This window comes from Bombus fervidus, chromosome 4 (assembly GCF_041682495.2).
Source record: "Bombus fervidus isolate BK054 chromosome 4, iyBomFerv1, whole genome shotgun sequence".
Classification (NCBI taxonomy): domain Eukaryota; kingdom Metazoa; phylum Arthropoda; class Insecta; order Hymenoptera; family Apidae; genus Bombus; species Bombus fervidus.
In genome coordinates this window covers 14,352,330-14,378,051 of record NC_091520.1, presented here as the reverse complement: position 1 = coordinate 14,378,051, position 25,722 = coordinate 14,352,330, and the positions used below count along the sequence as shown (strand labels likewise).

The following is a 25,722-nucleotide window of genomic DNA, read 5'->3' as shown; positions in this document are numbered from 1 at the left end:
CCCTTTCCACGTACTCTTATAGAAAGAACGATTCGTATAAAATATATAAACTTGTTTTTCCTAAACTGCTTACATCGTTATTTTTCAATCACGTGGTTGTTGTAATAAACGAATACAGGATAACATGCAAAGTCCTCGATTTTTATGTAACGTGTATAAATAACGTGGCGATAAACGCGTTAATGAAAAACTTACAGCAGTGTGTGACTTCTTGATTTATAGATTATCATTTGCTTCCTTCGATTAAAATTGTGACGTGACATTATTGAAGAATTTCCTGTGAATTCCCGTCGAGTACACTCTCGAAGGAAAATAGGAACGGACGCTCGAGAGAATCCCGTTAAATTATCATATTATAATTAGAACGAACTTTATTCTTTCTAAATCTAACACGAACGTATAACAACGTACAAAGAAACGTTCTTATCGTACTAATTGCCTTCCGTAATCTTTGGCAATACAACTGATGCATCCTTACATCTAAATGCGTGTTCTTGATCCCGCATAGCATTTCACGATTCCTCGATGATCGATTCATAGATCGTTAACTAGAATCTCCGGCAAAATTTGAATTGCAATTGAATTGAAATTGAATTGCAATTTCGTTTTTCTTTTCTTTTTTGCGTGTTTGTAGCGATGACGAGAGATTTCTTTATGGTACGGCACAGCTATTTGAATTCAAGCGAGTAAATTCACGCGAATCCTAACAGTTAGGATCTTAGATTTTCGGGAATGTGATCTCGTGAGCAGGCTGGTCCTTCTCCACCAGCCAGACGCTTCCACTTTTGCCTGTGTTTAGGATCTGGATCAGCGCTTTAGCTACGTGCTCTGATCTGCAACATATTAGATCGTTTAATGAATTTTATAATTTTTGTTTATTATTTTAATTTTATAATCACGTGTAAAATATTCAAAATAAAGTATCCGCTATAATTATTCGTAGGTTCAACAAATGTCTACACAGATAGTTCCTATTCAGTTCTGTTGTATAAAGATATAAAACTGGATAAAAATCTACGGTCCGTTAACGATGTTTCAAGGTGAATATGAAATTATTCACTGAATAGCTGTAAATATCTCAACATATTTACTTTTGACTAGTCACGAGTAAACTTGTGTTTTCATGTATAAAATTAAGTTCGCGTATGTACGCTAATAGATGTATAAGCATTTTAATAAATATTTTAATATCTGCGCCTAGAAGCAATTTCCTTAGTTCGTTAAATCTGGCTAGCTAAGGCTACCTTTTATTTTTTCTAAACGATAAAAACGATATTTCTTTTTATTCTTAAAATTAAATTTAAATATTCTTAAAATTAAAATTGCATCGATCCATAAATGTTTTAATTGTTCCAATAATTTACAGAATGCAGAATGGAAACATAACTTCTGTTAAAAATATAAAAAAAAAAAAAAAACAAAGACGTAGCATTATCCTATAAACGTTAGAGTAAAACGAAATCTGAAAATTAATCGTTACTCTTATATTTTATATTTGGAAGATTGTTGAAACGTTCCATTTGAAATTGTGGGATAAAGCAGCGTTACAGAGGAACTCTGTGGTGCTTTTACAATCGAGATTTTAAAAATGTTACGTTTGAGCCAACTACCGGTGTTCCCGATAGCATAGAACGCTGTTCAAAGGGATAAACGAATTAATAAGAAAGGGAATGAAATAATTTGTTATTATAATTTAACGACAACTATAGTTAAATAATAAGAGCTTGCGTATAACATCGATCGTATATGTATTTATAAAACATACGTGGATATATCGTAATACAGAATATTAAGCACAGAATAAATACACGATAAAATCAAATTAAAAATTGTTTGCTATTTAATGAATTTAATCCAACGTTTGATTAGAGATTTTAAACAAAATAACTTGATGGTTAAAAGCTAGATGATGGTGTAAGAAGCTATAAGGAGATTGTGCAATGTCTTAATACTAATATTATCCTAACGTTCTCATTCTATTTGATAAAGAGTGTGAATTACAAAATATTTTATTATCATGATCGGAAGTATTATTACCTTTGAGGAACTGAACTGGCGACGTCACGAAGCCAAGCGTCTACGTATCGAGCCCAGAGCAATTGTTTACTGACATCTCCTAATAATTTGCTATCTGTCGCGCTTGGGCATAATGCCATCACCTTCACGCCGGTTAAGTCCACGTGGTATTGGTGCTATGGCAAACAACAACAATATCAAACTAATTCCCACGATTTCCAATCTTATAAGTTAGATCAAAGATAAACGATGATTTTTATACGGAAAGTCTATATATGTGGATATTTTTGAACAAGTATCTTGGAGATTTAGCTTGAAACTTTCTGCAAAAAAAAAAAAAGGGTTTGAATCGATCGAAAGGTATCGTAAAATAGGAACATAAATACATCGATCGATCTTTATCCCTGTGATATAAAACTTTATAGATTTACATAAAAGTGAATCATGATGTTCGTGTAAAAAAAGGAAGTGGAGAATTGCAAGATAAATACATGTATATGTATAATTTGATAAATTGGATACAATGTAATTTATGACATTCACGTAGAGAAGTGTCCTAAATTAAACAAACGTAACATCTCTCGAGGGAATCTCGCGTAGCGCGCGTGCATATGTAGATAAGTACGTATCTATAAACGGAAACTACATGTTACTAGAAGATTATTTATCTCTCGTATTTTTCCATAATAATTTTCTACGTTCATCGTTTTAGCTCATAATTCATTTAACGCGTAAACTACGAATGCAATTTTATTATTAATCATCGTCAAAGTTGATTTACCCCGAACGCTCTGGTGAAGTTGACGATTGCCGCCTTGGTGGCAGAGTAAATTGGAACACTAGCATAAGGGTTGATGCTGACGTTGCTTCCAATATTAACCACTATTCCGCCCTGGCCACCCCTGTCCGTCCCCATAAATCGCTGAGCGAGCAAAGTTCCGCGGATCACGCCATTCTGCAATAATTTCAACAAAGACCTCGTGCAGATAAAACAGAAAAATCAGGAGGAAAAGAAAAGAGCGGCGAGAAAGTTTAGAAAGGTGTTGAATATTAAATACTCACAACGTTGATGTCCACTTCCAGTTCCCAAAATCGATCGTTCATTATTCCAGCGTTATTAACAACGATATCGATGTGGCCGAACGTCGCGAACGTTGTTTGAAACGATTCTGCGAATTAAAATCAATACGTCACTCTGAAATAACTATGTAAATTTAATTGCGATTGAATTTTACAAATTGAATTTAATCAAGTATAATAAATTAAATACACACGTGTATACGAAAATTAAATTTTAAAAGTTGTGCTTTGCATTATAAATATTGGATATTAATGTCAAATCTTAATTTTATTCAGTATGGATCTTGGATCATTAGAGAATGATTATACCTCTATAAATAAGTTACACGAGTGTTGACAGGTAGAAAATAAACGTATAATTTCTACTTTAATGATCGATAAATCAAATAGATCTTTCGCATTATACTCTGAAAATTTATATTAATATTGTAATAGGAAAATATTAATTCAGAGCCTTTTACCCTCGAATTGCGAATAGTCTGTGACGTCGCATTGACAGAAGATCACACGGTCTTTCCCATGTTCTGTAGACAAAGTTTCCGCTAATTTTTCACCCTCTTCTGAGTTTATATCGCATATAGACACCTATATATAGAAGAATATAATATCTATTAGAATAGAATAGAATTTTATATAATAATGTTTTACACGTAATGCGTGGTAAAACGAGACATTATTGCCAGTAACACGACGTATTACTATTCCGTAGAAGTCGGTTAGAAACCAAGATAAAACTTCACTGGAGAGCGATCTAAATATACGCGAGATAATTTTTAGCATAAGGCGTCGAAACATTCATGGAACGGTATACATACTAAGTCAAGGTTACATCCTTAAGGAGGTTTAGCGAAATATAACTATAAACTCTGTTGGTTCTCCTAAGTCCTCTATTAATGCGGCTTTTTTATAGATACTACGTGCTATGGGGTAAACCCATATCGCTATTTCCCTTAATGAAAACAGCGCTGTAAAAATTTCATTGCTACTTCACGCTATCATGATTGAAAATACGAAGCTTCTTTCTCGATACTTTCATTTCGCATCATTTGATTTCTCCTTTTCTTTCTCTTTTGTTGTTTAAGAATTTTTCATTTTGGGATTACAAAGTGTATTTTATATTTTTTATCTATATTTTTTTTTCAGAAAAGTGATATATTTTAAGGTAGCTGAGATAAGTAAAATCGAAAGAGAAATTATTTAAATTTTTCCTTTCGTTTATGGAAGGAATTTAAAATTTGTTTAAATAGATAGACAAAATTACATACTTTCGGTTTTTGCGAAATTTAATAAAAGCTTGCAAGAAACTGTTTCGTAGATATCAGACGGGATAATTTTTTAAATTAAACGGAAGCTATGGAAATATTTCTCTCGCGTTAGTTTTACATTGAATATTTTCTTTTTTCTCTTTTTTTTTTTTTTTTTTTTTTACTCACCATCGCGCCTTCGTTTAATAATTCTACGGCGCAAGATTTACCGATACCGGAAGCGGCGCCCGTCACCAGGGCAACTCGCCCTTTTACGTCCATCTTCTACAGGCCCTTGTCAATTATCCGTCTGTAAATGAAAAAACACGATACCTATATCGTTCTTGAATAAAAATAAACGTTTCGTTCATTCAGAAATTATTTGAGAAATATTTACAATAGTTGTTTAACGATATTATCGTGTAAAAAAATTTATGCCGCTTTATTTCACAAAATGTATTTTATCGAGAGAAGTTTGAATACACCTAAACAGAAACATTTACATGGTTCGATAGTAATTCTTTTCAATCGATAGAGATCAGACTTCTAACACGTAGCATGTTGTTCGAAACATTCACAGCGAAATGTAAGGTAAATACGACAAATTTTCAGACAATGTGCTTTTCTCAGAACTTTTTACACATTTTTTATACGTACCTATTATCTCTTTGGAATTTATAAAATTTTTATGAAATACTAAAATCGTATGCATCGACGTAATTATAAATAAAATTGTAACAGCAATAATCTTGTTACAGTGCCAATGAACTTTACGTAAAGGATTTTCATAAACTGTACAAATCGTTTAAATACTTTTACGTATTACCGTGCATCGACTATCGAAGAAGGCTTCTAACTTTTTGAAGAATTTAATATTTTGCAAATCAGTTTCAAAGGAATCAATTTGAAAGGGCTGAAGTCAATCCGACGCGTCGGTTTCATCTTGAATCCGTTTTGAAAAGCACGTGCAAACGACTTCTGGTCTGCCGCGACGTGTGATCGGCCACACGGGTAAAATCGAATTTTACCGTCTCGTTATAACCATTTCGTACTCGACTTCCCGACGATGGGGATGCTCGTTCGGAAATAAAGGCGCCTGACTCACTGAATCCGCTTCGAACGAGTCGTTTACCACACGCTCCGACTGCCAGACTCCCGCCATGCTATGTCTATCAACTATGAACTGAGAAATGCATGAGAAACTACATCGTTCAAAATGAACAGTCGTGTAATTTCAGTTTTCTAAGCAATTTTAAGTATTTCGAAAAATGAATACATACATCATTTACTATTCTTAATGGAGAAACTTGAAATCTGAGTTTTTCTTATATGGGCTAACAATCGTAGTAGCGTACGTGAAGATTTTGAAAATTTGTATTCGGATAGTTCGGTCGTCAAAGTATCATTTTTTTTTTTTAGTTTTATTGTTAATTGAGTCGTCACTTTGTTGCGATACTTTCCCGCGATTCGGAAATGTATAACGTATTTTTCATAACGATAAAGGGAAGATGCTGTTTCATGGAAAATACCAATAGACTTCTAATTTTTACGGCTTTATATTTTAATAGCAAAAGGATTTGATAATTTTAAATCGTTTTCAAGTTGCTAATATTTTCGATTAGGAAACTTAACGAATGATATTTTAGGGAATTGAAAAATACGACTTTGTATCTTAGACTCTTGAAACTTTTACTTATGTGGCAATTTCGAGTCTCGCAGGCATATTTTAATAGGAAAGTGATATAAAATCTTTGAAACGTATTTGTAACGATGGAAGTATAATTTGTGACAGATTTGAGAAATTAGTGAATATAAAAGTCACGAAGCTTCGAATTGGAGATTTCACTGTGAAATATATGGTAAATATATGGTAAATTCTGTAAATTTGTGGTAGTTTTAACGATTCTTTTAACTACTTGAAATTTAGCATACTTGAAACGTGATTATTCCACTGTTCCTCGTGAATCATAGATTTTATCTTCTTTCAGTAATTTACATAATGGAAATACATTCTGTTAACTATAGTTTTAGCCAGGCAAAGTCCTGTTATGGTCACGAAACACGAAAATTCGTCTTTTAGACACTGTAAAAACACACAAAAACGATGCAGCTCGTTCTCTATCACCTTCTGTAATTTTACAAAATTGCAGAAATGCAAAAACGATTATAAAAAAGGGATTTGCGTTTATAAATAACTAAATAGAAAGAGACTTAAAATTTCCATGCAATTATTTATAAACACGAATAAAGAAATTAATAATTAAAGAACCGAATGAAAAATCTGTCTCAACCGTAATATATTACCATAAGCAGGTGTATCGCTTAAGATATTTTATATATTTCCCTGTATGGAAAATCAGTCTGTTTCAATGTTGAGAAAATATCAATCACATATTCGATATAAACCAAACTACAAATTTTCCAAAACTTTTCATTTCGTATCAAACGGAATTCATAAAATCAATTGCGATAAAACTAACAAACAGAAATTTCAAAAAGAAGAAAACCAATACCAACGATCTCGTGGAAGAATAAACTATCGGATACCTACATGCAATATCAAAGTCGACGGAACTTTCTCTCGCAAACCGCGATCCGGGATCGTGAAATAAAAAATTCACCGCGTTCTCTCGAAACCTCCACCTGACTTTCTACCACGCGCCAAATAAAAGAAAGAACAAAGGGGGCAAGGAAACGTGTAACACAAAATAAACACGCAAAGCAGAAGATACCAGCCAGCGAGTTGTGAAAACAGAACAAGAGAGAAAGAGAGAGAGAGAGAGAGAGAGAGAGAACGTGCAGCAAGAGGAATTTCACGCGGGCGAAGTAGAGGATTTCAAACGCGCCCCCATACTGTCTGATTCAAGCCTCTCGCGACAGCGAAACAGCATCACGCAGCTTCGTTTAATATTGCAGACGACGTGACACGAGGTACGAGGCAGCTCGTGTGTGTCTGGCAGCCGTAGATAAACCTACGAACACGTTCCGGCCAGAGAGCATCAAAAAGGGCCGATCTAAAAAATTCACGACGAGCTCGATCGCTCGATATCCGGCTGGAGAACCGCCGCCCGTCGGAGTTTACCACGCACCTCTTCTCCACTTTCACCTATGCTGCCTCCTCGAAAACACTCGACCACCATTAACCCTCCGTGTTCCCACCGTCTTTTCATCCATAGTGCATGTACATTATTGTCCGTAAGTACTTGCACGATTCCAAATCGTTGCAGATACATCGAAATGGTTCTGGAAATTCGCGATACCGTTGAGGTCAGAGGTATTCTATGACGCGAAATAATAAGACGAAAGACAAGAATACCGAAACTGTATGGGAAGCTTCGTTCCCGAGGAAATTCAATTTGGAAATTTATCAGGCATACGTGAATTTGTCTAATTTCGATCAGACAAGAATAGACGGGAGATTATTTTACGTGTGAAGATAAATTGAAAACGTAGCGTACAGTTTTTTTGTTCAAGGCTCTCTTTTCTGTATTCAGATGTTATATATTTGTACGATTGTTTTTGATAAAGCGATCAGTGTTGAAATATTATCTTACTCTTTTTACGTTCTTAGCCCGTGTTCCTTTCTCGGAAAAGACAAGCGGTCCTCTGGGGACAAAATTTCCCGTCTGCGCGAGAAGGAATGGCAAAGAATCCAGTTCACGGGCATCGAGTGGTCCCGAGACAGTAGCCTCGAATATTCTTCTATTTTTTAAGGATACTGTGACACTGAAACTTCTCTGTTGGAGAGATGAAATAAGAGACGTCGATGGAGTTCGGTTTTATGGGACTTTTGGTCAGAACGGTCGATGCGAGAAAAGTTAAAACCTTCTCCGATGCTTTTTCGGTGCTCTATAGATTGTTTGAGAAATTTGTTAGGCTTAGAATAGAAATAAAAATTGAAGAAAATCACCCGTCAAAACGTAACAAAATTATGATATATCGTATACTTCTTTATTTAATAGTACCAGTTATATCTAATTCCACTTGGTATTCGTTTTTCGTAGGAGAATCAAACGAAGTTGGATAATTTGAGAAAAACCTGTTTTAAGTTTTAAGTTAATTTTCGCGATATGTAATAAGAAATATTTTATAGCGTAACGGTGATTTATCGTTTTAATGAACGACATACTAGAAAGATTAATCTAACAATGTTAGACATCGAAGATAAGATAAAGGGGAAGAAAAAAGATTTGTATGTACAGAACATAGATAATGTTTTAATTTTCAGCTAACGAGTTCGTTTTAGCATTTCAAATTAAAATTGTAAATTTATTATAATTTGGGAACAACTTTCACGCTAGCCAGAGAAAATAAAATCAACCAACGTGATGCATCTTCGAAATAATGTTCATGTAACTCGTTATCAGTAAACACGTCGCGGGATAACTTTTAAAACTTTCACTGAGAAGACATTTCTCTCAAATTTTTACTCGCCTTCCAGCACTAAGCGGATTTATCTTCGCAGTCCCTACTTATCTATCCTCTTCAATTTTTACACACGCTTATAATTTCGTACTTGTAACGCACGATTCTTCTGGGAATTCCAGGTTTTTAAATACTTCAAAACTTTTCATACGTAATCGTCGTTCGTAAAATTTTACATCTTTCACGTTGTAAACTTTTCGTAGCTCGCTAAAATCCCGTAGAGTCTTCATTCCTTTCTATTTTCATAAAATGCCAAATGAAACCGCTACAATTCTACCTTCGAAATCTCAAAATCCCAAATCCATCGAATTCGAAAGCGAAACAAATTCATCAAGAATCAGGACCAAGCACCTTTAAAGTGGTTTCTTCGAATACCATCGCGATTCTACCCTGAAAACCGTGATCAACAAGCAATCTGGTAAAATTTTAAAATCGAAAACGGAAAAACCACCACGATTTTACCCCCGAAATCAAAACCTCAAATCCAGCAGGCAGAATTCAAAGCGAAACAGATTCACCAAGAACCGTGTGACGAGCATCCTTCCTTCCAAATCCACCCCTTTTGAAACTTGTATCCCTCCCTTTTTATTTTCCCTCCGTAACGAGAAGCGTAAAAAAAAAAAAAACTCCCCCGCACTATCCACCCAGGTACCTTGCACTTGTGATGATCCTTCCTTCGACGAATCAGCCGTCCCGCAACAGGCAGACCGCGTCGAAAGCGAAACGACCGGTCGAACGACGGCGACGGGGTGCTTTGCGAGATGTGTGTGTATGTGTATATACGTGTGCGTGGATGCGCGCGTGTCTCTCGCGAGTTGCTTTCCCCGACAAGGTGTGGTTGACGGCCGCGGACGCACTGGCTGCCTCTGCTCCGTCGCTTTTCACTGCCTCCCCGTGAACGCACACACCCCATAGTGCCTCGATATTGATTGGCGGCGGTCGCGTGCCACGTGACTTTTACGTGAGCCACCGCGCCACGACGACCGCGACGCATCTACGCACGCATGTGCGCTTTCCTCTGTCTAACTTTCGCTATGTACATGTGGATAGATAGCTGTGAGCGTGAGATGGTTTCGCGGGTAACGGCGAGCGCGCCCTCGCCCTCGCAAGCCCTTAACCTTCGACCGTGGCTTTTTGTTTCGAGGCCACGATACCGCTCCGCTCTGGCCCGATACGCTTCTCCATCGGCAACGACCCCGCCCTGCCGTCAGACCTCATCGAGATTACGTACGGCGTGACACTATCTTTCGGACGCTGCTTCAGTTCGTTAGCCTGCGGTTTTGCATGCGATTTTATTTTTGTGTGTCGATTAAAACAGTAGGTGTGCGACGCGCCAGCGTTTTTACGTTTTTGGGCAGAAGGACGGAGTTTTCGGAATTTTCGCACTTTAAGAGATCGACGTTTAGGCTCGGTGGAAGGAACAATTTGGTACGTTGCGGGTTTACTTAGTGTCGTCGGAGGGATTCGATGTTTCCTTGGCCACATCGTTCGAATTTTTCAACGGGACAACGGACACATGTTCTACTTTAAGTTTGGACAGCGTAATACGATAACAGTTTTCGCTGAATCTAACAGCCAACCGGTATACAACGTTTTGAAGTAGGAAGAATCAAGCCGTGCGTTGTATCTCGTTTCGTCCATCGTGTGCGACGGCAAGGGGTTGATTAATCGTTCGCAGTTGTATTTACTGCTCTCGCGTGGGTCCGTCTGCGAGGAAAAATTCATTGTCCCTCGTAATCCTCCTTTCACGGTTTTCATATTCCTTTAACGTAAAATTGAATTATTTTCAATTGTAACACTTTCGAAATATACGAGCGAAAATGTTCTTCAACCTTCGTCACTACGCTGCGGATATTTATGCACTTATGGAAAATTTGTAAGCGTAAAAACGTGCACAGTGTAAATAATAAATATGCGATAATATAAAATAATATTTCTCTACATAAATTCTATCGTTTTAGCTTTGTCCATAAAACTATGCACGAGAGGGAACCTCAACTGCAATGACCTTGACCTGCAAAATCCTGAGTAACACGCACTCTGTCCGAGGCCTGGGGAGATCGTGGTTGAAAAGTTAGGTTAGGTTAAATCTTTCGGAATGTACGATCATAGAATCTAACCTGATCTAACCATACCTTACCACTGTTAGCATCGCAATCTTACGCACGTGCCTATGCAATTTCATTTTCAACTACGTATATTGTAGTACGCGTAATCTGACAAATAACATTTACGACTTTTCGTCGTAATTTCTCAACCACGATCGTCCCACGACTCGAGCAAAGTCTACGTTGCTCAAAGACTCTCCCCTCTAGAAAATATCGGGAATTGAAGAAAATTGCAGCGAACGTCTTCTTTTGCGCGCGATCACCAGATATGAAATTATATGCAAATCCACGATCTACGCTGAACCTGGGCAAGAATCGACTTCGGATCACGATCTCGATCGCCAGTATCATGCAATTGAAAGTGACGGCGTTCCTCTGTCATGGCCGCGACTCTCCGGTGTGCCGGGGCTCGCATCGCTAACCATAACGAATACAGAGCAGAGGACGAAGAAGAGGAAGGTATCGCGGAACGCGGTGGAAAGGTCGGGGCACATGGTGGCCAGCGACGCGGGGATCGCGTGGCTCGTCCGCGAGGCGATGGACGGCCGCGGAAGGATCAAGCTTAGGAAGCTGTCACGCAGCCGAATGTCGCGGGCCGCCGTTTCCGCTACCAAGCTGAAGCAGTGCGTCAGAAAGCAGCCGGCTAAAATAAGGAAATGCATGTGCCTGCCATCCAATTACGCTCTCGTTGAATTCCCCGTGGTCTGGTCCGAGCTTAGGTTTGTTAACTTTGATCCTTCCCTCTCTTAGCGCGTGCCCTCCATTCTTTTCGCGTGCTCTGTCATGGGACGTTTCGATTAGATAGATGCAGAGTATAGTTGAACGAGTGTGCGAGCAGAATCGATTCGTAAATCGTGCAAGATCGAGGATGGGATTTTAGAAGCTGGATCGTTGGGTGTTTTGCTTGATTTTGCCATTTAATGGTGGAATTATCGAGCTTTGTTTCATATTCTACTTTGATGTAATGTTCGTTGATCGTTATAATTAATTGTTGGAAATCTCTAACGTGTTCTACTTCGTTTACGTTATAAAACGTCTATTTTTATCTATACGATGCGAATGAGATAACAGACAGTAAAATAACTAGGAAACAAAAGCAACGGAAAGTATACAATTTGTGTTAGATAACATCGCATATCCTAGTACTCGTATAATCACAGTTCTATCTTAATAAAAGTCAACGCTTGTCACAACTATATATATATATATTTTCATTGATTTTTAGCGATTACGAAGATATTATTGTTTCGATTACAACTCCTTTTCGTGTTTGATTCGTTCATTTTTGCATTAAGACGCATCGATATTTCAGAGCGAACCAGCAATTATGCGACGGTGCAATACGATGTACCACGGGCCACATTTTCCCAGTGCACCGCGCCATTTTATCCGCAGTCAGTCCATACTTCAAAGCGCTTTTCACTAACAGCCTGAAAGGCGGGAAAACAGAGACGACGGAAGTCGTGATCGATTCGGTTCCTGGAAAAATATTTAGTCTGATCCTCGATTACGCTTACACCGGTACGTGCAACGTAAATGCTGACAATGTCGAGCAGCTTTTGCCACTGGCTGACCAGTTCGAGGTCCTCGGCGTTGTTCAAATCTGCTGTCAGTTTCTCTTACAAGAACTTCGACCAGAAAATTGCCTGGGTTAGTAGGTGAAAATCTATCGGCGAGATATTTTAATCGAGGAAAAATATAGGAAACGATAAATAAGATACTGATTTCTCTAGAATTCTTTACGAATTTTAACACGTAGAAACATACGCAGATATTCTTTGATTAAAGTTTCTTGCTCTTAAAACTTTCTCAAATTTACCAAAATGTTTTTTGTTTTCTATTGGGAAATACCATATAATACTATATAAAAATTGACGACGTATAAACTAGAAAATTACTCATTACGTGTTCCATCTATGTTGTACAAACGTTTAAATGTAAACAGTTGAAGTCTAATAAAAATATTCTATATGCTGCCAAACATTAAATGTTTCTATGTACCTACGAAGGTTTGAAAATTCACATTTCACATATTATATTCAATACAAATTTGTGGCTTTAAAATGAATAATTCTTGAAAATATTTGCAGTTATATGTAACAAGATTTTTCTATCTTATTCTATTAACCATCGTACATGTATTTTCAATTTAATATTTAAATATTTGGTCAAATATTGTTCCTTCTATTTTATTAAATAGATATCGTATGGACATTAAAAATTTAACGATTTGCTAGTTGAATCATCGTTAATACCATTTTTCGTGCTTACATCTTCTACCATCGAAAACTACCGCATTGAATATTTTAATAGGGACGCGTTTCCCTGGTTTCACGGTAATTTACTGAAATTTTCACCGGTAGGCATCTTCAAATTCGCTCGCCACTATTTCTGCCGTGACCTGGAAGAGAAGGGCCGGAAATATATTCGCCATCACTTTAAGCGGATACTGCAGGAGAGCCCGGAATTCAAAGAGCTGACGAGCAAAGAACTCGAGGCGATTCTACGCGACGACGAATTGAACGTTAAAAACGAAGAAATAGTTTTCGAGGCCGTTAAAACCTGGATCGAGCATAACGTCGATGAAAGGAGGCCCTATTTGCCTAGGCTCTTGAAATGTATGCGCTACGGTTTGATGAGCTACAACTTCTTTACGAACAATGTTCTCACATGGAAGATCATCGAGGAGGACGAAGTGAGTGTTCTTTGTACGATCGATCGATCGTTTAAACCTCGAGAGAAACAGGAACCTCTTTTTTTTTTTTTACCGAATCAATGAATTTATTATTTTTTCTGGTAGTTATTTCTATAATTATCGTTTCTTACTTTTCGCTCCAGTAATCACTTCTCTTCTCTTCTTTTCTTTTATTTCCTTAACGAGTTTCACGCAAATAAATCCATTGAATATAATCTTGTAATATACATACGTATAATACGTAACACAGATTTATGTTTTTATTCTTTCTAACACCTTTACTGCGAATTGAGTTTTCATTGTATCCTGTGGTAAAAAATTATTTTTATACAAAAAGAACCTATTTCGATGTTGCAAAACTTCACACGTAGAATTGGAAAATATACGAAAGGAACAAAGATAAAGGAAATAAACGATACAAATGAAGAAGAACCAAATTAATTACGACCATCGGGAACATGAATTCTAAAATACATTCTCGTCCTTTTAAGTGCTGTCAACAAGCGTTAGCTCCCGCTAATCAGTACCTGAAAGAACAAGAAGCGAAACTAGGTAGTGGCGAAATCGATTTAAAGAATCCCCTGGCCAAGCCCCGTATTCCCTATGAAATCTTGTTCGCGATCGGCGGATGGAGCGCCGGTTCCCCGACAAATTTCGTAGAAACCTACGACACGAGGTACTTGATACTCTCCTCAGACCATAAAACACGGTTTTTCATTACGGTAGAACTTCATTTAGTCGAAGGTTTAGTGGAAGAGAATTTTCATTGATTAAAATTCTAGTTGATTCCTATCGACTGGTTCTATTTATTTGGATATTTAATAAATAAAACAGCAGACTAATAAGCCACAAGTCTTTAAACATACATTTCTGTCGACGAACTATTTGTTTTCCCATGAATTTAGATAAACGGAATTTTCTTGGAATAAAGTAAAATAAAATATCAATCCTTTCACCGTATAGGAAAGTGACGAAGGAAATAATTACTTCAAAATATTCTAAATTCAATATTATATGGATTGGTTGTTCCAATTACTCTGATATTTATAGACAACTATAATTAACCGATCCTCGCGTTGTCGATTTCGCGGCGCGAAAAATCGTGATCGGTTCGAGACTCACACAGGCTACGTGTAATGTGAACTCCAGAGCTGACAGATGGTTTCTATCAGTGAGCACGGACGCCACACCGAGGTCCTATCACGGCCTGTGTACATTGAACAATTTGATCTACATGATCGGTGGGTTCGATGGTAATCAGCACTTCAACACGGTCAGATGCTTCGATCCAGTAACGAGGGAGTGGCGTGAACGAGCCTGCATGTATCACGCGAGGTGTTATGTCAGCGTTTGCACTCATGGTCGGTATCGTTCCCTTCCGTAACTTTTTCAGGACAATGAACCTTGTACAACGATGTGCGATACACGAACATAAAGCTTCTCCTTACGTGTTTTGTTGCGTTTCCACGGACTCTATTTTAATATCAGTTTCCTCATTAAAAAATCTATAATCTAATTACTAATTATATCATATACGCGTACTATAATTTCTAATTAGTATTTTTGTAACAGAAATCAATTCGAATGAAAAGTTTTCGGTCTTCCTTAACGATCCTTTGGTCAATTGCAAACCACCCTTTTAATAATATCAATCTTGACGATTATATCGTATACGCGTACTATAATTTCTAATTTGTATTTTTCTAACAGAAATTAATTTAAATGAAAGCTTTCGGTCTTCCTTAACGATACTTTGGTCAATTTCAAACTACCCTTTTAGTAATATCGATTTTGACGATTATATCATATACGCGTACTATAATTTCTAATTATTATTTTTGTAACAGAAATTAATTCAAATGAAAGCTTTCGGTCTTCCTTAACGATATTTTGGTCAATTTCAAACTACCCTTTTAGTAATATCGATTTTGACGATTATATCATATACGAGTACTATAATTTCTAATTATTATTTTTGTAACAGAAATTAATTTAAATGAAAAGCTTTCGGTCTTCCTTAACGATTCTTTGGTTAATTGCAAACCATCCTTTTAATAATATCAATCTTGACGATTATATCATATACGCGTACTATAATTTCTAATTAGTATTTTTTTAACAGAAATTAATTTAAATGAAAGCTTTCGGTCTTCCTTAACGATTCTTTGGTCAATTTCAAACTACCCTTTTAGTAATATCGATTTTGACGATCCCCAATATTTACCAAAAGATGAATGTTTCAATGTTAAAATCACCCTATAGGATATGACTCATTCTCCATTAGGTGGAAAGATATATGCTCTCGGTGGTTACAATGGCCGCACCAGAATGAGCTCAGGGGAAAGATACGAACCGCAAAGGAACCAATGGGAAATGATACCACCGATGCATCGACAGAGATCGGACGCGAGCGCAGCGGCCTTACAAAACAAGATCTACATCGTAGGCGGTTTCAGTGGTCGCGAAGTTCTGAATTCCGCGGAAGTGTTCGACGTCGAGACTAATCAATGGAGTTACATCCATCCGATGATTAATCCACGATCCGGCGTGTCTTTGGTCGCGTTTCGTGACAGCCTTTATGCCTTGGGTGGCTTCAACGGTTTCATTAGACTTAGCTCTGGTAATCTCATCAATTCTTAATCGACGAAATCTTAAACTTATCTCAAATTCACATGACTCGTTTATGCTCGATTAGTTTATTCACTGACTTCAGCTGCTTGATCTTTTTGATTTTAGTTGTTTCTTTCAGATGAAAAAGATATTTTTACAGGATTGTAATCGTACAATTTGCAATACTTTTAACAATGTAAAATCGTAACAACGTGAAGTATCGAACGCGACGCGAAGCGTTTTAGACGATTTCATCCTCCGATGGAAATTCTTTTAAACGCGTAAAAGGCGCAAACATGCGACTCGATGTTACAGGAGATCGTTCAATGAACGAATTCTCCTTAATTGATGTAATTAAATCGCACTAAATTTTCTGCCACGTAAAATTCAAGTCACGAAATGTTTAAACCTCTTTCGATTCCCTATTACGTAAACTTGGAATTACGTAGCTTCGTTAGACGAGAAATTTTATTCTCGCAACTGTTTGTCAAAGAATTTCTGTTTATAATAAACTCCTAAATTCTTAGAATAGTCGGCAGAAATTTGCTGTCTGGTGGCAACCCATTGCGCAGAAATCTGACGCCGCATAGGAATTAATGTTCCTGTTACAATATCGACCCTCTTGATCTTGCAGGGGAGCGTTACAATCCGAATCATTCGGAGGATTGGCACGCGGTTCCAGAGATGTTCAGCCCCCGCAGTAATTTCGCCACGGTCATCCTGGACGACATGATATTCGTCGTCGGTGGTTTCAACGGTAATTTATATCAAATACATAATTCTTCGAATTTTTATAACATTATCATTGTATTATATATAAAAGTGTTGGTTTATGAATTCTCAAAAATATATAAAATTGTTAATCTGTAAATTATAAAAATCGTAACATACAGATAATAAAAGTCTTTTATTTATTTATTTCTTCTTCTTGTCAAATCTCGTTAAGGGAACCTATAACGTTATTATTAGACAGTCTTAAGCATTCGTGAATTACTTTCGTCAAAATTTAATTCCGACACGATCTACCTATTTATACGAATATTGTCCTTTGTCTGAAAGGTTCCACGACGATTGCATACGCGGAATGTTACGACGGAGACAGCAACGAATGGTACGACGCATCGCCGATGAATTTGAATCGAAGTGCCTTGAGTGCTTGCGTTATCGCTGGCCTCGACAATGCGCGCGAGTACTCCTATCACGGCAAAGCGCGAGATCTTGGTCAAGGTTATCGATCTTTATCTTTAATTGACCTTAGAATAAATCAAACTTTTATCTCGTTCTACTTATTTAACTTTTTACTTCTGCTGATCAACTTCGTTAGATTAACTTGAAAAAATTTTTAAGATAGAAACACTTTTTTAAAGGATGATTCTGAATCTGCCTGTCGTCGTTTTATCATCCATAATATTAATATTAGAAAATTATTAAGCTTTTTGTTAAGGTATGAAACGATAAATGTTGTTAACATAGGACAACGAAGAAATGAAAAATTAATATACGTTGTACATTGCAGGACTAATTAAATTAATAGTAGTATAGTAAGAAATTTACCTTTTCTAGGTCAAGCCTCGTCGGAAAACCAAGAAAAAACTATCCAGGGTGGAGAGGGTGCTGTGGAAACGAACGCGGACGTCCCCACCGAAGAGGAGGAAACAGCAAACTTCGATGAACACGTTCAAAGGGATGTCAGCCCTATGAACGAGATGGCTGAAAGTGTCGGCAATTATCTAGGATAATTCAAAGAACGCTATACTACAAATTAGATTTTCTAAAGTTTAAAAAAAGAGATACTTCGTTTGGGGAATGATTGTTACACGAATACGTGAGATTTTTGTCGCACCGTCTTATTGCAAACGATAAGGACAAAATCGTGCAAAAAATTACAAATTATGCACAGTATATGACAAAATAGATTAATAAATGACATTTTTTACATTTTATCAAATTATAAAGAAATAAGAATGTAAATGCATGGTGGTACAAGATTCTCACTTATTTGTGAAACAAAAAAAAAAAAAAAAATAGTTTTGCGGAAGATGAATTTAGAGAAGTAAAATAATTAAAAAGAAAATTAGTAGCCAGAACCAGGCGTTTAGAACAAAGAACATGGTAGGTATTTAGAATGTTTCAAGTTGATCCTCTCTTTTTATAGCTCGTTTTACAAAGTAAATTTTCGCGTAAAACGTTTACGCAGGTTTTAATTGCGATTAGGTCTTCCAATTTTTATCGAAAATCGCTATTTTGTAAGGGGTATTATTTTTTCTGCTACGCTATCTTTTTTTCTTTCTTTTTTTTTTTTTTTGTAGAAGACACTTGCGCCTCGCGAAATTTTTATCGAGTTTCCAATCCGCAAGGGTCTACGGATTTTATCGATTTGCGTAATAGCGACTAATTTATGTATTTTATTACGGCTTTAAATATCTTTTCTCTCGTTCAGAATACGATTCTCACGAAGATACACCTGCATGGCTGGTTGTTTCACACGTTTACCAGAATCTTTTTCTTCCCTTTCTTTTTTGAATAATTAGTCAAAATTGTTATTTTTCTATGCGCACGTTTTCCCTGCCCCTGCATGTGTATCTTATCGTAGCACATTATTTTTGGTCGAGATCCTGATACGCCTTCATCTGTTATTTTAATCGAATAAAAGTATACCAATTACGAAACTGTTTTAATTTTCTGTCTTTTATAGATTAACACGCATAATATGAGAATTATCTAGAATTATCGACATGTTATATGTACGTAACGTAATTCCAAAGTATTTCAGTTTTATGAGATATAATTAAAGTTGTGTCGAAATATCCAAGTTATTGCTTTCGCTACGTCGACCATAATCTATCAGGGATATGATTCAACATTATTGGACATGGGATGATCGCATCGCGACTCGACTAGCAAGATTGCTAAACGAATAAAAAATTTATAAAACAATATTCAATGTTCGATGTATAGATCCATAGGATAATTTAAATTCAAAGAACATAAAGACAAAATTCGTTGTAAAACAACATGGACCGATATAGAACAAAAGGATCAAACTATAGAATCGGCAAAAATAACAATAAGACGCTGAATCTTTTTTTTTTTTTATTAATCTATCTCATTTTTGTATACGTAGATTTATTCACTTTTCATATGCATTCATATATTATGTATAGTGTATACATTGTTGTTACTTGTTCATTGACATTGCGTTACCGCAACTACAAACGTTCTTCATCGATTTAGTTCCCCTCCCTTTATCTCCTTCTATCCTCCTCTCTTTTCTCTATTGTTTTTTATTCACCTGCCCTCCTTCCGCAGTGAACCATTCGATCGACGATCGTTTCGCATTCCAGCGACACTCGAACATATCGTTTCGATTACGACGCTGCTGTTTACGATTGTTCTCGTCCAACGAATACAGCGACGAGATCTATCGAAACGATTCCAACGATCGTGCAATATCCAGAGAAGAAGAATCGCGATCGGTCGGCTGGAAAATACCGTTTTCCATCCAAGTCGCGTACTTCTTTCATTCTCCTTTATTTTTTCTCTCTTTTCTCAATCTGCTCTAACGAACGTTCGCGATTCGTTTTCGCTTCGAAAGAACCGATTCTTCGTTCGCGTTTGGCCGAAATCACGTCGCTAAAGACGAATACAAAAAGATGAAAAATCGATGACTCGACGACCACAGCGAAAGGTAAAGAACCAACGCCCCTACAGGGGACAAAGAGAATTTTTTAATCCATTAAGGAGCAAAGTTTCATTAACGCGACATGGCACTTATAATTCTTTTTTAATTGATTTACATTATCGAATTCTATCGAATTCACATTGTAATTACGAAAAGGAATTTCAAGAATTTGCTTAACATTACTCTTCCTTTTCTTTTTTCTTCTATCTAATCAAGAAAAATGAATTTTCACTTTGTTCTTCCATTATGTTCGTCAAATAACATAGATATGCCTGAATATTCTTTTAAGACGTTTACCAAAGTAATATACTTGTTCCTTATTCTACTTCTTAATTAAAACTTAATTATCTTTTTGAGATTTAAATCTTCGAAAACGTATTGATATAAAAAGAAAGATCCAGATACTTCCAGTATGAAAATGGCTCGAATATAATGGCAGCTAAGAATTGTATTAGTAACAGGCATATCCGAGTTCCCATGATCTTCGAACATCATCCCATTTCATTAATCTTTACGATGGCCGAGCCAAGAAATTACGGTAGAAACGGTAAAATCGGTAAAAACTTAACATTACGGGGGTGTGGGTTAAGAGTACAAAATGGATTGGCGATTAACTAGAACGCGCATTAAACGTACAATTAGACACAACGACGTACGATTGAGCAAACAATAGGACAGCACTGAAAATTCCTTCGACCAGAATCGCATTCGAACTCTTCGCACTATTTAGCTTCGTCGAATTTTTCTACCGCTTTGTGCTCAGTTCGCGACCATTCGCTCTTTCTATCGATCGACAAACGGGGTAGTAGAACGCGTGTTTCATCGTTCTTCAGGTGGCACCGCCTCTTTATTCTCTTCTCGCGTAAACTCGAAGAATTTCTTCGATCGAAGAACAAATTCGAAGTGGCACGATATATGGAAAACACGACGCCGAAAAGATGCGTTGCAAGGACGCAAGAACGAGATCGCGTCGAAGAACGATCGTTCGCGCGATGACACGTTCGAGGTATTACAAAGAGATTAGAAAAAGGACATAGGTGCGAGTGTGCGACGAACAACGGCTGAGAAATCAATGGGGGACGCGCGAGCGGAGAAGAAGCGAAGAGAGAAAAATTGCCTTATAACAAATCAATTGGTTCCTTTCCACGTTCGATTGTATATTTGTCATTTAGAAAACTAACTATGTTGGTTAATAATTTAATAATCGCATGAACACGTTATAAAGATAAGACAAATACGTATTATCCAGAGTAGTAAAATTCAATTCTATATTTTCATATCAAATGGAACATCGTTTTAAATTAAAAAAAATTCTCTGACTTTTCAAATGCAAATGCTTTCTCTTCGCTTCTAACGCGCGTTCGATAATCCGACGATCGTAAGTAACGACAGAGCGTAACGCGTAAAAGAAAAATGAACGAAAACGATGTGACCTTATAGATGGACAGGAAAAATTCTAAAAACTCTTTTGTGCTTGACAGTTGTTACGAGTGTGAGACTCGGACGAACGAAGACGAATACGAAGATACTGTGGTCCTGAAGAAGCAGTACTCGTTCTAGAATTCCGATGAACCGTATAGCGACACATCGCGTGTACAACGTTACACGAGTAATTTTTCACGAGTACGCGCAACATTTTTCTTTCTTTTTTTTTTTATTTTCTTTACGATGTAAACGGCTTACACGACAATTTCATGGGTAAACGTTTATATTGGGCGCAGTGGGTTTACACTTAACGATATTACAAGAAGAATCGCCGTACGACATTGCAATTTTCCTTTACTACATGCATAGAAAATCATGTAAAAATTGTTTACAAATAATGCTCTGTAAATTGTTTTCAACGTGTCCAGATATTAATTGTACGCTGGAATTTATTTGAATTTTGATTAAAATTATTAACTGATTCAAATACTTATAAGGTGTGTAATGGATATATATATATATATATATAATCGATGTAAATTGTAGACGAATTATTAGATTTATATTTAACAAATACGTTAATAATCGCGTTACTTGGTATAAATAAAGGCTTAAAATTAAAAAAAAATATAATCAATGAAAAACATTATCCTCAATGACAATTCTCACAAAAATAAATAAACTCAATTATCGACAAACACATTAATCGAAGTATTTAACCGCACTTCGTAAAAACGAGCAACAGATTAAATGCTTCCACTATAATCCACGAAATGACTTTCATCCAGTCGCGTGGAAAAATCAAATTGCCATAATCGTATCGGCGTAGCGCGGCGTATCTCGTCGACTCATGACCTCCTCCCTTTTCTTCTATCTTGGAAAACGTCAAAATTACACGCGTATCTCTCTCTCTCTCTCTCTCTCTCTCTCTTCCATTCTTTCGATGACGATTCACGATTAGCAATTAAGAGACGCGACATAGCCGCGCGTCTTCGTTGCTTCGATTTTACGATTAAATGTATAACATTTTTACTTAGATTGTTCTGAGCAATTGAGATCTAGTATTGGAGGGATTTCATATACCTGAAAATGTTTAGTCACTTGTCTCGTTCTCCTCGTGTTTTTATTCCTCTACTATTCCTCTTGCTCGTCTTGCTTCTGTCCGTTAATTTTCACTATCGTCGTTTCACTATCATCGTTTCACTATCACCATTCGAACGTAAAAAACATTTGAAATCTTGCATCTGTAAGTTTCTTCGACGTAACGATCATTTCGAGATCCCTCGTCGTACCTTGTATCCCTACACCTTCTTCTTTTCTTATCTCTTCCCGCAATGTTTGCCATTTTCTTAGTATTTTATTTTCTGTGTTTCGTTTTTGTTTCTTTTTTTTTTTTTAAATTAAGATACTCTCACGCTCTCTTTCTCTCTTGCTTTCATACTTTACGCGTCTCATCCATCCTCCGCACACCGCACGCACTCACACTTATCTGAGAGTAACAATTGACATGCGTTTCGTAACTTTCCTAGCGTCTAGACAATGTGTCCTTGCATTGTCTTAATTTGTTTTTTTCTTTTTCTATAATATACATCGTATATTTTTTTGCGTTTCTTTTAGATTTTTCCATTTTTTTTCTTTTTGGTTTTTCGACACCAGGCTACGTTAAAAGGAGCCACGGTGAAACCCGTCATGCGATGCGTCGCTGTGTTCTCTCGAGTCTTAAAAAGAAGCGGGGAAAAAGGCGAGTTCACGATTTTGTTCTTTCTCGTTTAATTATTTCGTTAACGAGAGATTCCTTTCTTGCTTTTTGTTTTTCGCAGTGACGTTAAAACGGATTTTCCGGTTGGTATCTATGACGCGATATCGATGTCGATGACGATGATAGATGTCGATGAGGATCGTTCGAACGATCCTTTATTCGTGTCTCGATTTTTTATTCCTCTTTTCTACCCTGGGAATTACTCGACAGCATCGGGTTTTGCGATAGGCCGAAAACTCGATATTTAAATTGGTTTTCAATTGCTTTAGGATGGTTTGGCGTAGTTTGTGTAATCTTACGTAAACGTTCGTCATCATTAATCAATGACTCGTAACCAGTGATTTAACTTACCGTAATATACGTTGAATTATTGACATTTCTATAGAGAAATATTATTGCGTTGTTTTCAAGAAAGATATTCCGAATAGACACGTATACATATGTATGTGTATGCGTAGAAGCAAATGAAACTTGAAAAATTGTCTTAGCTCTGAATTAATAAAATGGAATGCTTGTTACAGAAGTGTTAATAGAGGGATACTATCTCGATGGATAAATTAATGGAATACAGACTAACAACGATATAGATAAGAAGCAGAGCACCATTATTATAGCAGTATTCATGTATATATCACAATCATCATCATAAAAAGGAAGTTTCAATTCCAGTTTCTATTAAGATATTGTACATCAATTCCCATTTAATTCAAGTTAAATCACTGACCAAATATTCCATTTACTATATCCTGTATAAATTATTTTCTATCAGTATTCCATTTCATTGTCAGAAGATTTGATCTTGCGAGTTATCATTAATCCTCCATAGGCAAACATGTTCATCCATAGAACTTACATACGAGATTATTTTCAAGTCTAATTTCTTTATGATTACAGATCTTCGACAAATCTGAGAAAATTCTACGGTCCTTGTCAGATGAGAAGTAAGTGAGAAGATTATTGGCACATAAATTTTTGTTATTATTAATCGAAACTCTCATCGAATCCATTGTTGAAAATTACTGTATTCTCAGTATTCCTTTTAGTAGGCGTCACTAAACGATTTTGCATCTCTGCTCTCTTAAAAGATCTCCTGATAGAAATTAAATTATTCAAGACATTCGGAATCGTTGATAATTCGGTTTGCTTACAGAGGAGTAAAAGTACACGCGTAACGTAGCACGTCAATAATAAGAACTCCGCCATTTCTACATAATTTTCCATGAAATTCCCACCCTATCATCCTACGTTTCACTCTCTATTTTCCCTAAATGCTCCCGCGTACTCGTCTCAGATAACAGCGAACACATCCAACACCATTGACCATGAAACCACCCTAAACCAATCTGAAGCTACGAAACTACTCGTTTCGTGATTTTCTTCCATTGAGAGAAGAGCCAGCTGCGGAAACAAGCATTCACGTAGGCCCATTCTTCGCGCAGGCATAGGTCCATTCGTTACAATACGTTACAATCGTTCGATGGCTCGATGAATCGTCGAAATGGAGGGCGAGGGACGCGCTTCGAATGGCGCCACGATGGAATGACACTTAGGAACCTAACGAGAGAAACTGATCGACGACGTTCTTATATTAAAACATGTCCGAACGATGTGGCCACTTGTGTGTAAAAACGTTGGAATTGCCCCGCTTCTGATCGATCGAACGACCGATTTTCCATCGTTTGGAAGAAGAGAAACGGAGCAAGCGTTGAAAAAAGAGGCGAAGGTATTTTAGTTTAGAAGCGGGGCAATTATCGAGCAGGACGCGCTAATTATTCCTAATGCGATCGAAGACGACACGGAGAGTTACGAGAATCCGCTCTCGACTTTATTCTTCTTTTTTCTTTTTTTTTTTTTTTTTATGTTCATCTCTCCCTGCTGCTAATTAATTCGCTAGTATTAGACTAGTTTCTCTTCATTTTTTTAATCTTGTTCCTTTAATGGTTCCTCATTTAAGTCGCTAGGCAGTCCGTTCCTTATCTGAAGTATTTCAGACCAGCCACCAGCAGGAACTTCTCGATGAAAAGCTCGGAATCGAGGACGGCGATGTGCGCGGCTCGGCCAATCAGAGCGTTTGCCGTCGCAGGTAACGCGTGGTGCACGTCGTACCTCACTAGACTTACTCCTGACGAGGACATCACCGGGTACAGGATGTTGTGCACCATCTCACGATATGCTGCACCTGCAAGATCACGTTGTTTTAATTTATTTTATTCAATTACGACGCATCTGACATTTCACGATTAGGGTCTCCTACTCAACATAATATTCTGTTATTATTCCATCAAATTATATACACCTAGTATATAAGTATTAGAACCCCAGTTGACATTCAGTATAAATTGTACGCTTATCGTTGTTGAAGTAATTACTTCAAGAAAAACTCTACATCTTCACTTTTTTATATCCGTAACCCGGAGACCGCTGTTACGAAGAGAATAGAATTTAGTGAAACAAAAAATTCGAAATAAGGAGAGGTCAATATTATTGTACCTTTGAATATAAATTTTGTTTTCAGTTACAAGGTCTAGAAACAAAAGAGCTATAAGTAGATTTCTATTGCTGTTTCTTATAGCCTTCAGCTACAGCTACAAGATCAACTTTTTGGTAATGTCCTTTGCCATAAATATATGAACGTGCTCTCTATTATAGCTTCTTCTATTGTATTGTAACACCGTGAC

General features: G+C 36.8%; 3 protein-coding genes across 6 annotated transcripts in view; 1 reads left to right on the top strand and 2 right to left on the bottom strand.

Annotated features, from left to right (window-relative positions):
• Positions 1-633: 633 nt before the first annotated feature.
• On the bottom strand, positions 634-9,596 carry LOC139986195 (15-hydroxyprostaglandin dehydrogenase [NAD(+)]-like). Its single transcript, XM_072001331.2, has 7 exons — positions 9,418-9,596; positions 4,530-4,650; positions 3,558-3,681; positions 3,079-3,185; positions 2,798-2,971; positions 2,038-2,192; positions 634-833 (listed from the first exon to the last, which is right to left on the bottom strand). Exons 2-7 carry the CDS (start codon positions 4,620-4,622, stop codon positions 719-721), a joined length of 768 nt encoding a protein of 255 aa, XP_071857432.1. The 5' UTR covers positions 4,623-4,650; positions 9,418-9,596; the 3' UTR covers positions 634-718.
• Positions 9,597-11,350: 1,754 nt separating this feature from the next.
• Positions 11,351-17,969, top strand: LOC139986198 (uncharacterized). Its single transcript, XM_072001336.2, has 9 exons — positions 11,351-11,592; positions 12,186-12,523; positions 13,237-13,568; positions 14,060-14,244; positions 14,718-14,929; positions 15,853-16,188; positions 16,813-16,935; positions 17,238-17,405; positions 17,742-17,969. Exons 1-9 carry the CDS (start codon positions 11,366-11,368, stop codon positions 17,915-17,917), a joined length of 2,097 nt encoding a protein of 698 aa, XP_071857437.1. The 5' UTR covers positions 11,351-11,365; the 3' UTR covers positions 17,918-17,969.
• Positions 17,970-21,495: 3,526 nt separating this feature from the next.
• Positions 21,496-25,722, bottom strand: part of LOC139986181 (protein FAM135A) — a 48,060-nt gene continuing 43,833 nt past the window's right edge. For all 4 annotated transcript variants that reach the window (XM_072001305.1, XM_072001307.1, XM_072001306.1 and 1 more), the window contains exon 17: positions 21,496-25,223. In XM_072001305.1, the coding sequence (XP_071857406.1) occupies positions 25,018-25,223 (206 nt within the window). In that variant the 3' untranslated portion in view covers positions 21,496-25,017. The remainder of the gene's footprint in view (positions 25,224-25,722) is intronic.